This window comes from Dipodomys ordii, unplaced genomic scaffold (genome assembly GCF_000151885.1).
Source record: "Dipodomys ordii isolate 6190 unplaced genomic scaffold, Dord_2.0 Scaffold41, whole genome shotgun sequence".
Classification (NCBI taxonomy): domain Eukaryota; kingdom Metazoa; phylum Chordata; class Mammalia; order Rodentia; family Heteromyidae; genus Dipodomys; species Dipodomys ordii.
Window position 1 is genome coordinate 4919718 of NW_012267257.1, and position 18020 is coordinate 4937737.

General features: G+C 38.7%; 1 protein-coding gene across 3 annotated transcripts in view; it reads right to left on the reverse strand.

Moving 5' to 3' along the window:
* Positions 1-18020, reverse strand: part of Parp8 (poly (ADP-ribose) polymerase family, member 8) — a 168743-nt gene that overhangs the window by 75389 nt on the left and 75334 nt on the right. For all 3 annotated transcript variants that reach the window (XM_013018605.1, XM_013018604.1, XM_013018603.1), the window contains exon 4: positions 2190-2227. In XM_013018605.1, the coding sequence (XP_012874059.1) occupies positions 2190-2227 (38 nt within the window). The remainder of the gene's footprint in view (positions 1-2189; positions 2228-18020) is intronic.

The following is an 18020-nucleotide window of genomic DNA, read 5'->3' on the forward strand; positions in this document are numbered from 1 at the left end:
ACATGCCCTTGGGAAATAGCCTTTGACCTTTTGTAAGGTGTTTCCTCAGGAATGAACACCATTACTCATGTACGTTGTAGTGCCTGGTTGAGTTGAAGTACACTGAAGGACTCTGTACCTAGCGCTGCATACTATGCATACTGCATACACACCAGATGCATCGGCCAGTTCAAAGTTCTGCCCCAGCATTTTAAATCGCAGCCTTGATTTTACATTCCTTTATTTTAGTCAATGAAATACATTTCTATATTGGAAAGTTACTACAAACTCGTGCCCCAGAAGGCAAATCCATTAATTAATTATGGTTTCTTTTGAAGCTTTAGTTATTTAAGGGGCTGCGGCCAAGGCCTGGTAGTAGAGAACTTGGCCCAGCATGAGCAAGATGTCAGGTTCAGTCCCTAACATTGCAAACAATACAAAAATGAGCAAGTAAATAGGAGTTTTACAGGGAACCACACTGTATTTCTAAGCGAAGTGCCTATCAAGTTGGAAAAAGCCCAAACAATGCCCCTTGGCCACAAGAGGGAGCTAAGCTTTTGGTCCATTTACTTTGCTAAAGGCATCTTCTACCATACATACAGGGCTACATAATATTCTCTTAGCGTCTTCAGATGGAGTTTTGATAAAGTGGTATTACTTTATCTCTGTGATGTAAAGTTTTATACAGCTACAAGACACGTAGGTAATAGTAAGTAGGGTAGCTTTTATTTCCCAAACAATACAGAAACATTCTGCATCCAGAGAGATGACTGCACAACTATCAGCAAAAAATATTTTTCCTCGTGAATATTCCTTGACTTGGATCTTTCAGTAGAGCTCAAAACAATTTTCTATTTAAAAACAACAAGCACTAATAATGGAAAAAATCAATGTCTATTTTTTATGGAATATTATGCTAAAAATATGACAAGCATAGCAAAATAATATATGCTAAAAATATGACAAGCATAGCAAAATAATTTTAAGAAGTTGGCTTTAAATATAAGAGAATCACAGCTGAGACTGTGTCTGGAAAAAGTAGACTATGTGAAAACTAAACTGAAAAAACATGGTTCAAGTGATAGACTGGGTCTTGAGCTGAAGTCCCGATAAGTAAGTAAAAGACTCTACTCAAAAGTTCTCTGAACTGGCTTAATTGTTAGTTTGGGAACATGATTTTACCTTCCATACTATAAAAATATAATTGGTGGTCATTCTCCACAGTAATTTCATTGTATATGTGTTTGTATGTAACTTCATTGTGTAGGTATGTTTGTATGTATGCATGTCTAGGTGTCTGAATATATTTATATAGTACAGTCCATATTAAAAACAGTACATCATAGAGGGCAGTGAATGTAATTAAGGTGCCATGTATAGACAGACAGACAGACAGATAGAGATATCGATGTGTAAAATAAAGCTCTCTTTTATAACTAATGGATGCTAATAAAACATGGGAAAGAAAATAGTTTATAGTTCGTAGTTTGGTATCAGAGGATTATTTAAACTTTATTTCTTTTGTGTTTAAGCTAATTCTTTGCTTACAACTGGTGCTCCACCATTTAAGCCACCCTTCATTCTGGCTTTTGTGGGCTCCCTGGAAATGGGAGTCTTGCAGACTTTTCTGTGTGAGCTGGCTTTGAATTGAGATACTCAGTCCTTGGCTTCCTGAATATCTAGGAATCACTGGTACCTATCTGTATGTTGCTGTTGAGGTAGTTTTCATTAAGTGTAGTCCAAGTTTAATTGTCCTTTTTCTTTTTTATGGCTGTATATTTGCTTTCATTTAATTCATTTTTTGAGACAAAGTCTCACTACGTAACCCATACTGGCCTTGATTCTCCTAACTCAGCCCCTGAGTGCTGGGGTTACAAGGTGTATACCACTATGCCAAAGTTAAATGTCACATTTGAAAACACGGTCTTTTTCTCCCTCTCCCCCCCCACCTCTGCCCCTTCACGTGAACCACATAATAGCTGCAGCCTTGAGAGTAGCACTCCTTTGAGTTCCTCATCAGGAAATTACTTGGATCCTTGACTGTGTGTTAGATTAATACATGCGGCTCACAGTTATTCTACACTTTTAAGACTTCCTCTGCCAGTGCTTCATGGCTCCGTGTATTTATGTTTTATATCTCTAGAGGAAAAACATATTCACAGCCATAACATGAACATCCATAATAAAAATGTAAAGGAAGGAAAGCATACCTGGGTAATCTTCAGAAACATGCACTGAGTAGGATACACTGTTAAAACAGGAAAAAGAGACAAGGTTGCAATTACTGTGAAAGTAAACATAGTTTTACCAAACCCCAACCTCATGGTACCCTGTCACTTACACAAATATAAATATAGATAAGTCACATCCAAAGCAGATCAGAAAGCCTTGGATATATCTTACATAAAAAAAAATCTACAGAGCTTTAATTAACACTTTGAGTCTATCTATACATTCTTCCCAAGAGGCACTTTTTCTGTTGTTGTTGTTGTTTGTTTGTTTGATGCTGATACTAGGACTTGAACTCAGGGTGTACTGTTATGAGCTTTTTCCCTCAAGGCTGGCACTATGCGATTTGAGCCACAGCTCCACTTCCAGTTTCTTGATGGTTAATTGGAGGTAAGAGTCATAGTGGGCTTTCCTGCCTGGGCTGATTCTGAACCACAATCCTCAGGTCTCAGCTTCCTGAGTAGCTAGGATTTACAAACATGGCTCACCAGCCACCTGGCTAAGGGATATTTTTTCAACTTCATTTTAGCAATGTCTACAATTTCACCACACCTGAACATGTAGTTGTGTATGTTTACAGTTTTCTCAAATCCTCTTTTTGTATCACTAAGTCTTCCTATTTAGTATAGAACTCGAGTTATATGTGTTTTATATGCGGTAGTGGGGAGTGGAGCTCATCCCTCACACACGTTTTGAGCACTCGGCCCTGCGCAGTCCAACACCCTTTAAAAGATATTTTTATTGTCTTTCAGTAAGTGTCCAAAGGAGTTGCCATTCAACAAAGCAGTTTATAAATATAGTGCATCTGGATCAGTGTCACATATCAACCTTCTCACTACCCCTCTCACCCTCTACCCCTTCCTTCACTTCTCTTAATTTTTAGCTTATGTATTGAATTATTTTGTCATTTAATAAAGCACCTATGTATCAATGCATCTCGATCTGTGTCACCTTTCAACAACTTCACCCCCCTTCGACCTGTCCCTTCCCCCCAACACTTATTTTAATTTTGCTTTCTCATGATACAGTGTGTTTCTGAAAAATAAAAACAAAACTACATTGAAAAAATTAACAAAATCAGATGAAAGTACAACTAATAGTCATTCTTCATCAGCCAATCTGTCATCACCATTATAAGAAGAACTTAATTATTTCAAAAACAATCTAACTGTATTTTAACAATTTCACAACTGTTTCCTTAGTAGCCCCACTGTTGTCTAAGAACTGACCTCTAATAATGTACAGAGAGTAGCAGAATGACTTGCTTATGTCTCTGTCTATGAACTAGAGTACACACAGCTAGAAGTTAGGTATCTATGTCTATCTAGGTTTGCAGCTGAGTCTCCTATGTTAGTTCACGAATAGCACATAGTCTGTATTAGTCAGCTAAACAAAACAACTAGCCACCAAGACGTACACATTTGCTTTGAGCTGAACAAAGTAAAATTATCTGCCTATTAAAAATGAAATCTCAATTCTCTTTGAAGAGACAAGGCAGTCCACCTAAAATATCACTCACAAATTGAATCCAATACACTCCAAAAATCACTTTACAGCTGGGCGCCCGTGGCTCACACTTATAATCCTAGCTACTCAGGAGGCTGAGAGCTGAGGACTGTGGTCCAAAGCCAGCGGCGCAGGAAAGTACATGAGACTCTTATCTCCAATAAACCACTAAAAACTGGAAGTGGCGCTGTGGCTCAAGCAGTAGTGCACTCACCTTGAGCTGAAGAGTACAAGGACAGAGCCCAGGCCCAGAGTTCAAGCCTATGACCGACCATAAAACAATCACTTTACATGTGCATAAAAAGTTTATATACAATAATCCACGTGCTAGGTAGGATTAGCCCACAATGACAATGAAACTGTTTCCTTAAGTATGTTTAAGGATGTAAAGGAAAATCCAACCTAAAGTGGGGGGAGGCTGGGAAGGGATGTGAACAAAGGAGGAGGCTGCAATGCTTGGTAAGAAATGTACGCATTATCCTGCCCATGTAATTGTAACCCCTCTGTACAATATGTTCACAATAAAAAATAAAAATTAAAAAAAGAATAAAAAAGAACAAAAAAAAAGATTATCAAGCACTACTAGGGCCATAAAGAAATATTTGTACACCTTTAAGAGATCAAGGAGAGATTTAGAGAGTGTAAGGTAGGGAGGAAATAAGAATTACAAATTTCCTCAGTTTAAGTGAAATACAACAGACATGCAGATTGAAAGATCAGCAAACCCAAGATAGATGAAGCATAAAGAAAAGTATACCCAGGTATACAGTCAACTGCTGGAAATCAAATATAACAAAAAATACAAATGAGGGCATAGGTAAAATAACAAATCCATACAAAGAAGTCATGGCAAGAGCCATTGCTGACATCAGAGAACAGGACAAGTATTAACCCAGAATGCTACACCCAGTGCAAATAGCCACCAGAAATGAAGGCAGCAAAATCTTCACAGCAGAGAAAATATGAATATTTGCCCACAGCAGACCTACTATATCCTAAGCAAATCCTGGATGAACATGAGAAAGTATAAAGCACTATTTTTCTCTTTAAAATTTTTATTGTAAAGATGATGTACAGAGGGGTCACAGTTACATAAGTCAGATATTAGGTCCATTTCTTTTTTAACAGTGTCGCTTCTTCCCTCATTCAAGCACTATTTTTTATTAATGCTTTTAAAATACATCTGACTGTCTAAATACAAAAAAATCCACTTCACTTGAGTGGCTTGGAACATACAAAGACACATAGGCACAATGACAGGGAAGAATGAGATGGCTATATATAGTTCAAGGTTCTAACCTTCCAGGTTATGTGAACTAATATCACATTAATGCTAAGGAAAAATCACAGTTGTTACAGATGTGTAATGCAATCACTAGAGCAAGCACTAGCACTCACATCCTTACTCCCCAATGGCTAAAGAAAGTTAGTAGAACAAGGTAGGATGCTGGCATATGCCTGTGATCTCAGCAATGAGTGGTTGAGGAAGAAGGATCGCAAGTGTGAAGTCAGCCTGGACTACACAGTAGACCATGACTCACCTTTGTCCATCTTAATTTTTTCCCCAAGGCCGAAGGCTAACTGATTCTCCTCTTTCTTGGGACTTCCCAGTGCTGGAATTCTATTCATATGCCTCCATGTCTAATAGCCAATAGAGTGGATTTAAAAAATAATAATTTGCTCACTATACATCCCCAAAAGAAGACAGAGCAAAAGGAACAACCACCAAAAAAAGATCAGAAGAGACAAAAGACAAATAGTAAGTGAATTTTGACTTTATACATACCACTAAAGGTTTTTTATATTAGTTAACTATACGTAGTGAATAAAGCCAAAAGGAAAAGACAGCCGTGTGTACAAAAAGGAAAAGCCAACTCCCTGCCATCTTTTAGAGATCCTCATGAAAGAGACGCGATGGGAGAACAGTAAAGGAGGATATAACACTGCTCAACAAGAAATGTGCTCAGCACCTCACTCATGCAGCTGGAACCCTCTGTACATCATCACCACAATAAAACAGAATTTTTAAAAAAGGATTATACCAGGTAATCACTAAGCAAAAGACTGAAGAAAAAGACATAAAAGGATCACTCAGATTGACAAAAAAACACAAAGAAAAAAAAGAGTCCCAGCAATCAAGCACATGTAATGCAGCTAATAATAGAGCTGTAGACATATGAAGCAAAAATTGACAGGCAAAAGTAACTCCACAATCACAGTTTGAGAAACAGACATAAGCAGGTTAAAAACAAACAAATATCATGCGCTAAAGACAGAAAGAGCTAACACTGGTATTCCTAGCGCACTGTAACAAGATTGCGAGGATGCTTTAGAAGCTGAGCTTGTCTCATTAACGATATGTGGGTGAAGAGACAGTTTCACCGTAGTTTACACATAGGGTTTCGTGACTCCATCTAGATCCCATGATGCTAGATCCCTTGAAAAATGACTGCCTTCTAGAACTTGTTCCTGAACTTGAGGTGTCCCAAGTGGGGCTGCAAAGGCAGTGAAATTCTCCCAGAAGAGATCAACTCTCCAAAATTCCACTACCCCGGGCATGCTGCTTCTTAGTACGTGGAACGAGTTTAAGTAGAGACGAAAAATGCCAAGTGAGAAAGTAAGTGGAAATGAGGCTGGATACTACTCAAAGTATTAATACACCACGTTCCTTTTTGTGTTCAAGAACAACTAACTTGCGGGAGGGGAGGGGTGGAGGAAGAACATAGTTCAAGTGGTAGAGTGTTTTCCCAGCTTGACAGAAATGATGCATTTGGTCCCCATGGTCTTGTTCCATGAGGGGAAAGGAGAGAAAGAGAGAAGAGAGGAGGGGAGAAGAGGGAGAAGAAGGGGGAGAACCAGGGAAGGAGGAAGAGAAAGAGGAAGGGAGAGAAAAAAATGAGGGAAAAAAGGGGGCAGGAGGAAAGCAAAGGGAAGGAAAAAAGAAAAGGAAAGGAGAATAAAGAGAAGAGAGGGAAGGGGAGAAGAGGTGAAGAGGAGAAAAAAAGAAGGGAAGAGGAAAGGAGTCAAGGGGAGAGGGGAAGGGGAAATGGAAAAGGGACAGGCAACAAGGGACAGGGAAGGAAGGAGAAAGGTAAAGGGGGAAGGGAAAAGGGAAGGCAGACAGAAGTTTTGGTAACCAAGAATAAACCAAACACTAATTTGAAGTCAGGTAACTATGGGTGATTAAAATTCAGAAGAAAACAAAACACAGAACAAAGAATACAACAGACAAAAGAAGTTAAATATTTTAAAGCACCACTGTATATTTCTTTTAATTTTACTTGTACAGAATAGAGATCACAAGAAGGTATCTTTGATCCAGTTTCCCCATTGCTTGCATATCATATTCCTAGAGAAGAATTCTAAAAATGGCCTTAGTGCCACACGAACATCAAACTGTCACACATGCATTACATATAGCCTGGTCATCCAGTGAGATCTTGTCTTAAAAAAAGAAAAAAAAACCAAAGATTTTAGTTGTGGCAAGCTCTGTCAATACTTCCTAATAAGTGTATAGTATTTTAAAACTGATTTTTAAAAAACCAGCAATAAGTAATGCACCAAAATAAAACCAGAGAGAAAAACTGTGACCCCCAATGGCTGTGAGAAGAAGGTGAAAGGGAAAAATGACTGACTGATGAATAAAATTGATGAAAGTAAACTATACAACTCATGAGTAGAGGACCAGAGGGAGAGATTGGGAGAGGGTGAGGGAACAGAAGAAACTATATGAAAGGAAATCTACTCATGCAATACTCATGCAATTGTAATCTTTCTGTACATCACCTCTGTAATAAAAATTAATTAAGTTTAAAAAATAGAAATTGGGGGAGAACTGTTTTTTTTTTGTTGTTAGAAACTGGGATGGAGGAGGACATGGTTGGAGAATCATGGTCGGAGGACAGCCCAGACATGTACATGATACCTCTTCAACTGACAGCTGGATGTGGTGTTGTGTCAATTCAGCTATGATGGGAAGAGTAAAACAGATCTTGCTCAGTCAGGACCAGATGCAAGTCCAGGCACAAGGCAAGATCTTAATCTTAAAAACATTCAGTGCAAGCCTGGTGCCACTGTTCACGCCTATAACTATAAGGAATTCAGGAGACTAGGGCAGCAAATGGTCATAGTTCACATCCCACTGTGGCAAAAATGTCTGCAAGACATCATCTCCAGGTAACGAGCAAAATGTCAAAGTGGAAGCATGGCTAAGTAGCAAAGTGCCAGCAGAGAGCCAGAAAGCCAAGCAAGAATGCAAGGCCCTGACTTCAAGACCCAGCACTAGCACATACATACGCTCACACATACAACAATGCTGCATAACTGGAACCATAGAGTCTGAAGCTCAACAGCATTTTGTAGTAGAATTAATACTTTGAAAAAAGTTACTCTAGTAGGCAGTATTAGAGGGAGATGAAAAGAAGTGAGATCAGATTAAGAACTCCCCATAGAAGCAAAATATGTGCAAGAGTCAATGGGGAAGTAGGTAATGGAAATTGAAAAGCCAACCTCAAATGGCAGGTGCTGGACCCCAGTCAAGATCCCAGCTCTGGGAATCACAACACTGAGTGACATGTCAACAATGAAAAGATAAACTATCCATGCCAGTGGTCACTCAAACAAGTCAGGGAAGGAAGGTCAGTCTGTTAACAAGTGTGAACTTACCTTCTCATGGCTGACTAGCTTACACTGTGAGATGGTGCTAGGCAGCAATGGCATTATTGATTACCAGGGCACCCTTCTAAGCTGGCACTACTGGGTGACAGGAGCCAGGCACCTTGCCAGACATTGCATTAGATGCAGCTCTAAGCTGAATCATCCAACAGCCTACCACTTCAACCAACAGCAGTTGGTTTCTTTTTTTTTTTCATTCAAATCAATGTCTAAACACAAAATAAAGCCTTAATTTATTTCTTTGTCTACCTCCAGTAGGGAGCCTGCTGTAGTTTGAGTCAGACTAACAGGAGTCATATTCAAGCTGGTTCCGTGGGAAAAGTGACTCCACCACTTCAGCTTTCATTTCTTTTCAGTAAAGCTGGAAAATCCACACCTACACCTTGCATTGAGAGCTTGTTGGATGGTTTAATGGTTTAACAGGACAAAGTAGCAGGTGCTTAGTACTTTTAATCAGCCTCAGTGCAAGCAATTAAAATTTACAGAAGTGAAATTTAACATGAATGAATGATCTCTGAGGAATCATATTGTGTTTTTTTTTCAAGCATACGATTCCTCATGATGCTTGGGAAAAAAACACAATATATTTCATTTATCAAAGACCAAAGTTAATACTTATAATTTTATTTAATGATTGTAATGTGCTTATGACTTTGGGAGACAACCGCATGTTTAAGACCATACCTAATTTTTCAAATACAAAACAAAAATCAAAAGCCCTGTGAAATGATTCATTAGCTCCTTGTACCACAATATTTTCTTAGCAGAATACCAGAAGGAAAATCACCAGGACTGTAAAATCCTAATCAGTTTCACTCGGGGGCTTACAGAGTTCTAAGGGAAACAATCTAGTACAAGCAGACATGGATAATTAAGCTAGAAAATCTGTGAGGTAAAAACACCCCCTTCCAAGCCCCCTAAAAAAAGACAACAGAGCAAAGCTTACAGTTTTGAGAGCAAGGTTAAAATGTGTTCTACTTAATAAATACAGGCAAAAAAGAAACATCCAAAAAACCATTTTTGAAGAAGCCAAAGTGAAAGAGGCTACAAGAGAAGAAAGAAAAACCAGAAGCAAACTCTGAATTCCAATGGGGGTATGTGTGGAGGGGAGAAGCCTTTAGAATTCTGAGCCCTGCTACATTTGGATTATATAAAGGTACTTTTTTTCTTCAGTCAGAGAAAGTCAGCCATGGGTTTGGTAGGCATTATGCACAGCGTGGTACATATACTATTACCATTTCCTTTGCAATTTTCTAAGGAAGTGGTTCCTTTCATTTCATACCAACTGACTCGGCTAAGATACCCCTCTCTCCATAGCTACCAGATGCAGACAGTTCCTGGCGCAGCCCTGAGGTGCTCAACCATTTGCCTGCTGTTACATTTTGTTTAAATAGTATTTGCTTACTCTTATTAACTGAAACTACTCAAAGATGATTCCTATGTTTGACTTTGCCTCCTTTACCACCCACTGCCTTCTCAATGTCTACTGAAAGCTGAGATTAGAGCTGAGTTCTCAATCCACAGTCTGAGATCTAAGGAAAATCTTTTTATTTTTTTAATCTTTATTGAAAAGGTGATGAGCAGGGGGTTGCGGTTGCATAAGTAAGGGAATGCATATATTTGTTTTTAAACACTGTTACCCCTCATTTTATCCTGGAGAAAATTCTTTTAAGATGAAAGATGGTAGCGATGAGAAGTTTCGTAAGACACTTCAGGAGTACTGAATTCAATGCTTGAGGATTTTTTTTTCACCCCAAGTGCTATGACTTTCTGCCATATGCAACATATAACTTATGGCTCCTAAGTCTCTCTCCTTTTCAAATACACCCAAAGGCATTAACAGAAAAGCAAAAGCCTGGTATTTTATTGTATATTGTGTGCGTGCATGTGCGTGCGTATGTGTGTGCGTGCGTGTGTGTGTGTGTGTGTCCATCTGTCTGTCTGTCTGTCTAATGGTCCTGGGGCTTGAACTCAAGGCCTGGCCACTGTGCCTGAATTCTTTTGCTCAAGGTTAGCGTTCTATCACCTGAGCCATAGTTTCACTTCTGGGTTTTTTGGTGCTTAATTGGAGATAGAGTCAAACAGACTTTCATACCTAGGCTGGCTTCAAACCAGAATCCTTTGATCTCAGCCTCCTGAATAGCTAGGGGTACAGGTACCCTGCCTCTTTTCCTTTTCCTCTAAAATATAAAAATATTCCTCCGATGAAGTACATACTCACATCTTTCAACTCCCTCAGTTAAACCACACTTTTAGAATTTACTTGAGGAAAAAGTAAAAGGCAGAAACTAAAATGATACCTAATAGCTGGGCATCGTGATACATGCCTGTAATTCCAATTCCAGTACTTGGGAGATTAAGGCAGGAGGACCCCTAGATTGAATCTAGGCTGAGCAACACAGTGATTTTGAGACCAGTTTGTGATAACACAGCAATATCCTCTCAAAAAAAAAAAAACCCAGAAGGCCAAGAATGTAGTTCAGTGTTAGAGAACTTGCCTAACTACACCAAGACAGGAGGTCCTGGATTGAACATCTTGCTTTGCAAATAGGCAGATGACAGACGGACAGACAGATGATAGATGACTGATAGATGATAAATATATAGATAACAACACGATCAGAGTAAATTATATACATGTATGAAAAATAATGAAACCCATTATTTTGTACAATAAAAAGGAATTTAAAAAGAAAAGGCACTGGAGTGAATGAGGAACAATTCTGCCCCCGCCAAGATGCTGTACGTACAGGTTTCAGTGCTGTTTATTGCAGGTAAGCCGCTGAAGCTTGAAGAGAGATGAACCCAACACTTCATGACCCACCCTGGAGCTTACCTGAAAGAAAACTCCCCTAGCACTGAAGACTTCTGTGCTCCTTGCTCATTTGTATTGCAGGGAGAAAGAGGAATGGCTCTACTACCTCAGCCATGAAACTTTAACTCTAGATCTTAAGGTACTGGGTGATTTGAGGACTCCTAGAAGCTCAATTTGCTATTTTAATGCCATTCCATGACTGCAATACTCACAGTCATCATCACGTTCATTTTCCAAAAACATCTTCTAATTATTCTGCTCAGCCAGCCATAATACCCACACTGCTTTTACTGCTACTAGCTAAAGTCTTTATGTCACTTACCCAGGATTAAGGATCCTTTTGGACATTTTTTTTCTTTTTTAATAAAGATAAGCATATCCAAATGGACTGTGGCTGCCAGGCACCAGTGGTTCACATCTATACTCCTAGCTAGTCAGGAGGCCAAGATCTGAGGATCATTGTTTGAAGCCAGTCTGAGGAAGGAAAGTCTATGAGACTGTTATCTCTAGTTAATCACAGAAAAAGCCCGAAATGGTGTTTTGGCTCAAGTGGTAGAGTGCTAGCACTGAGCAAAAGCTGCTCAGGGACAGCGTGCAGGCCCAGAGTCCAAGCCCCAGGACCACAAACAACAACAACAACAACAAAGTTGCATATGGGGACTGGGAAGGTGGCTCAGTGGTAGAGTGCTTGCCTCGCATGCATGAGGCTCTGGGTTCAATTTCTCAGCATCACATAGGCAGAAAAAGCCGGAAGTGGCACTGTGGCTCAAGTGGTAGAGCGCTAGCCTTGAGCTGAAGAGCTGAGGGACAGCACCCAGGCTGAGTTCAGGCCCCAAAACCAACAACAACAACAAAAAAGTTGCATTTGATTCTCCCAAATCAGTTCCCCTGGGCCCTTGATTTGGGAGTTCACATCTCTTTGGGCTGTTCACATCTCTTCCCTTCCCGGAAGTTGATGTGTGCTCCAACAAGAGTAGTCAAGCACCAGCCTTGAGCAAAAAAGCTAAGCAAAAGTGTGAAGTCCTGAGGCCCTAAGTTCAAGCCCTGGTTTACACACAAGACAGACTTTGAAATAAGACTCTGTTTTGAACACACCATACTCCTCTTCTACCTGGAATTTTGTACTTTGCCTGCTTCATTTATTTTCATCCTTCTGCTCCGGACCAGACAGACACTAAGGAGCAGTTATAAGGTTTGTAACTACACACCTTGTGCATGGTATATTTGCTTTCCCCACAAATCAATGACAGTGGGTGGCTCTTACGTGGGAAGATTCCGGATTCCACGGAATCTTCCACTGGCAGCTACCCGCCAGTTCACCCTATAGCCCAGCACTGTAAATGTTTGTGAAGTGGATGTTTACAAAAACACACAGAAATCCTTTGCTCTTCCTCTTCTGAATAAACTTCCTCATAAAATAGTTGCAACTATTTACATCTTGAAAAACACAGAAGAACAAGCTCAGGCATTACTGGGACTATATCTGAATTAAGATCTAGCTTTGGAGAGGTTTTCTGGCTACAGGAACCTGAGAAAAGTAAGTTGGCAAGCTTCTTGATTTTATTTCCTATGTGAGATAACGTTGACTTGCTAGGATTGGGCAAGGATCAGACAGAAGGCGGTATATAGAAGAGAGAAGTTGGTGTAGTAGGAGATATCTATGAAAATGATTTCTCAACTATTGATACCCGCCCTCCACTGAAGAATGATTAAAAAGCAACACTAATCAGAAATGAACAGGCAAGACTTCCTCAGTACCCAAATCCCTTCTTCCCCTCCTTGATTCACGTGGAAGCCTTTAACTGTTCAGGACAAGAGTTCTTTCTTCCAGAGGAGATAGGAGGGAGGACAGGATCAGCCAAGCAGAATAACTGATTGATTCCTCTAAAGAAAAGTGCCTAGTACATGGGTTTCCACTTTGGTCTCAGTGGCTGGTTCAAAAATGGTCCATTCTCCATAAAGTTTGGCCTTTACTTAATGGTTGTGAAGAGTCTCCCACTCCTCCAGCCTGAGGAAAAAGGAGTATAGTGCCCTTGATTCTTCTAGGCTTTCTAACACCCATAAAGCAAGCAGGTCTAAGGACCTACATGACACAGACAGAGAGCCCTGATCAAATTAGACCTCAATCTCATCATGAACTTGTTAATGACATAAACAAATAATAAGTTTTTTTTACTGCTAATCTAGCAAAACGTTTGTTTGCATAAGTTAAATCACCCTAATTTTACAGACATATTAAGTGCCTTCATTCTAATTTAAATTAGAAATTAAGCTCAGAACTTTATGTTCGGGTTCACACCTATAATCTTAGCTACTCGGAAAGCTGAGATTTGGAGGACTGCAGTTCAAAGCCAGAGCGGGCAGAAAAGTTCACTAGATTCCATCTCCAAAATAATCAGCAAAATGCTGGGCTGGAAGTGTGGCTCAAATGGTACAGCATCAGCCCAGCAAATGTAAGATACAGAATTCAAACTCCAGTTCAGGAAAAAAAAAAACTAGAACAAAAACACAGAACTTTAAGTTTAGGACTAGGTATTACATGCTTGTAATAATTTAGGACATGGTGTTACATGCTTATAATCCCAGCTGTTTAGGATGTATACAGAGAAGAAACATGGTCTTGGCCGACCCCAACCATAAACACGAGACCATATCAGGAAAATAATTAAAAGCCAAAAAGGGGCCCAAAAGATGGAATGTCTGGCCTAGCAAGTACAATGTCCTGAATTCAAACCCCAATGTAAAAATGAAACCAAACAAACCCACCTAAGTAATATTTAGAAATTTTGTAGAATGTACTACCTAAAAATAATTGTGAAAAATGCAAGACACACGTTTCACAGGAAGAAAAAGAAAAAGATTGCATCGTGTTTTACTGTCCCAGCAAGTATGACTTGCTATTTTGTTTAAGACATGTATGATGATTATACACCTATCCACTTTATCCATTGCTTTCCTTGTTTGCTTCTTTTTGGACAGCAGCCTTATAAGAGGAGAGACTTCAAAATACTGTGTCTCAGAGCTTACAAAATCAATCTGTCTTTCACTATTCATTAAGTTTTTGAAAAATGTTTTGCTCTTGCAAGATGAATGTGGAAGGCTGGGAAGGTGACTCAGTAGTAGAGCACTTGCCTTGCATGTACAAGGACCTAGGTTTGATTCCTCAGCACCACATAAACAGAAAAAGCCAGAAGTGACACCATGGCTCAAGTGGTAGAGCACTAGCCTTGAGCTGAGAAGCTCAGGGACAGAGCCCAGGCCCAGAGTTCAGGCCCCATGACCGACAGGAAGAAAAAAAAAAGGTTAATGTAGAAAGTATAATTACTTGAAAACCAGGATATGCTTAAATCTGACATATTTTGACCACAAGGTTAATTGATTGGCATTTAATTAGCAAACGTAATTCCTTCTTAATCCAGTGAAGATGTAACTAAGAGCATAGGTCATAAACAGGGTAAATATCCTTGGGTTTGATTGTACTAAAGGAAAGGTGGTTGTTTAATAAACCAGTTACAGTTGCAACACCAGATGAATAAACATGTCTTAACTGGACATTAATTTGTAGGTTTTTCATGCAGAAGCAGAAGGTAAATTTTGTCCAAAATCCCACAGAACAAAAATTACTGAGAATAGAATTGACCATTAGAGGCACATAAATTATGCCTCAGGAGTGGGTCCCTCATTTGCTTCCAAGTAGTCACACACCTAAGCTTCCCCTTGCTGCTGGTGTTTATTATTATTAAATACAGAACTACTAAATATAAATATTAATTATAATATAAATATTAAATAATTCTATATGGCTGCTGCCTGTATTTAATCATTCTGTATGGTCTGTAATGATATTATAAATCCTCAAATGGACATTGGCAGAAAAGAGGTTCCCCGCTCCTGGCAAATATTATTATTTTCATATTCTGTTTCATAATGAATGTGTGAGAAAGCCCTTTATCTTCCTTTTTAAGCTACAGTTATAAATTTTGTGGACACGACTGTTAAAAATTAAAATGAAATATTCAGAAACTCCATCTGGTTCTCACCACTCATGCTACAATACAGAAATTCCTAATGACTGTCTTTAGGCTTCATGGCAATGTATCTATTTTCACAGATTTAATAAGATTTTTACAATATATTCCTGGATAAATTGATTTTCATTTAATCAGGAAGATCAGGAAATTATTAAGTAGTGACTTTATGTATGGATTTAATGCCTAAAAATTGCAAAAATAGCCAGGCGCCAGTGGCTCTCACCTGTAATCCTAGTTACTCAGGAGGCTGAAATCTAAGGATCAAGGTTCAAAGCCAGATTGGGCAAGAAAGTCTGTGAGATTCTTATCTCCAATAAACCACTCAGAAAACTGGAATTGGCTCTGTGGCTCAATTGGTAGAGAGCTAGCCTTGAGCTGAAGAGCTCAGCAACAGCGCCCAGGCCCCGAGTTTAAGCCTAACGACAGAAAAAAAAAGGCAAAAATAAAAACTGGCCTGGGCTTTCAGACTGGTAGGCAAAATCAGGAAATGGCAAGTTTGGGGATCTTCAACCAGATGAAATTTACTCAATTATAAAGGTAAAATGAGGTAGAGTTTCTTAGTTTTGCTTTTCTAACCTCACAGAAGTACATTATAGAGGCTTTTAATAGACCAAGCCAAGTTGGGTGCCACGATGCCTGTCTAAATAAAATATGTAGGCAAGCTCTGTCTAAAAGTAGAAAAAGGAGCAAGAGTCCAAGAAAGAGATAAAGAAGGAGAAGGAAGAAGAGGAGGAAGGAAAAATAAAAGGTTCTCATATCTCTAAGTAAATAAACATCCAATCCAAGATTCCCTTAAAAAAACTGGAGGATGAGTTAGTTCTTTTGCTTTGCTCAATAGCTCCTGGCTGTAGATTTGTAAACTTAAGAATGTCTATAGGTTAATTTGCATTTCCAAAAAGAGAGGGAGAAAGTGAATGAATATGAGTAAGGCAGGAAGGATAAAGGAGGTAATGAAGAAGACTAAATAGCATGAGAGTTGGATTGAATTGTAGTATATGCAGGTATGAAATATCATAATGAAACTCCCTCTTATACAACTAATATAAACTAATTTAAAAAATCTGATAAAAAGGAAAAGGAACTTCGCTTGACTCAATCCAGAGTGTTGAGATTATAGATGTGTACCCCTACCACCAAGCCTGAAAATTGTTTATGATTACAAGAGAGTGAATCTAAGGAAAAGCTGAAAAAGCTGAGAAATGTGTAAAGGAGATCTTGGTATTTTTCCACTGGAGTGGGGAACATAACTTTTAGAACTTAATAATGCAAATCACTCCTCTTCATAGCATAGAATCTCTCTGCAAAAGAAAATGTATCTCAGTAATCAAATGTCTTTATACCAGTTCTCATTTGGCCATTGTTAGTATGCAAACCTAAGTAAAGAAAGTTTAGAATTCATAAGTGAATGTGACCTTATTTCAGATTAATTTAGGTGCTAAATGATTAAATCAAACATATAAACTAATAGGATTTGCTTAAAATCCTTCTGGGTTTTGAAAAGTTAGAAAGAAGGGTCTCCTAAATAATAGTACATTTGATAAAGATGTCAAAACCAATAAAAAAAGGGTGTCAGAGTAATCTAAATAAGGTTACAATTCCATTTCTGTTAATATATAAAATATACCTATATATTATATGCATATATGTAGATATAATATCTACATATATTGTATATAATACATATAGAAATATATTGTGTGTATATATTATATAAAATATAATATGTCTGGTGGTGTTGTTTTCTGTTCTGTTTTAAAGGAAAACCACTAGAGTTATTTCAGATTACAGTCTATGATTCAAGTGAGAGAGTGCACTAATAAACTGTGGAGGCCTTCCTGCATCTCCTGCCTCAATCCTTCGGGTATTCCGTATATTGTCACTTTCCAAAGGCCTTCCTGGACCTTCCGATCTCCCATGTCCAAGAGGACTCAGACCACAGGAAGTACTTTCAACAAGCACTGTTAAGGATCCTACCCTAAACCCTCCTGAAACCATCATACCTCTACCTTAGTGCTTCTTGCCACACTGGATCTAAGTTCTCTATTTCTCTCTATAGTTTACTCACTTATCCCAAATACTCAAAATATACAGAGTAATACTCTGAAATATATGTCTGTTAGGAAAATAGAGGAGAAAGAAAGAGGAAGAGGAATGGCCAGACTTGATTCTGTTTATTGAAGAATGACAAGGAGTGGCGACCTTCCCATGCAATCGGAGGTCATGCAGGGAGTTGGGATTGGAGTTGGGCTTCTATGGGGTCTGAGCAAGGAGACAGGTTATCTGAAAGGTTATTAGTGCTGGGGAGATGAGGACTTTTCAGTAGGCCCACATAGAATGTTGATTACCAGTCTTAGAGGATTGTCGTACCCGCAAGTCAAGTACTTCTTGTGCATACCTGGGGTTTTGCCTGACATATGTATGCACCTGGAATAATAGGGTGAGGGGGTCAATTCTTCAGTGTCTACCTCTTTGTCATCTATACTGAATGACTCTTAAACTATGGTAGAATAAAGCATTTTACTTCTTACCAAAGATACACAAACTAAATCCAATTATGTTTCTTTTTTCTGCTTTATGATACCTTTCAATAATAGATTTTTTTAACATACTTAAGATATTGAAGGATAGGATTTAGCCTTCTATGTATCTGCAAGAAATTTATCATTGTAAAGGAGTTTTACTATACTGTGTAATGTGAAATTAGAACAAATGAGTCCTGATGTCTGCTGGCTATACCAGTTCAACATTCTGCAACTCATGAAAATATTATACCTGTTATTAGCAAG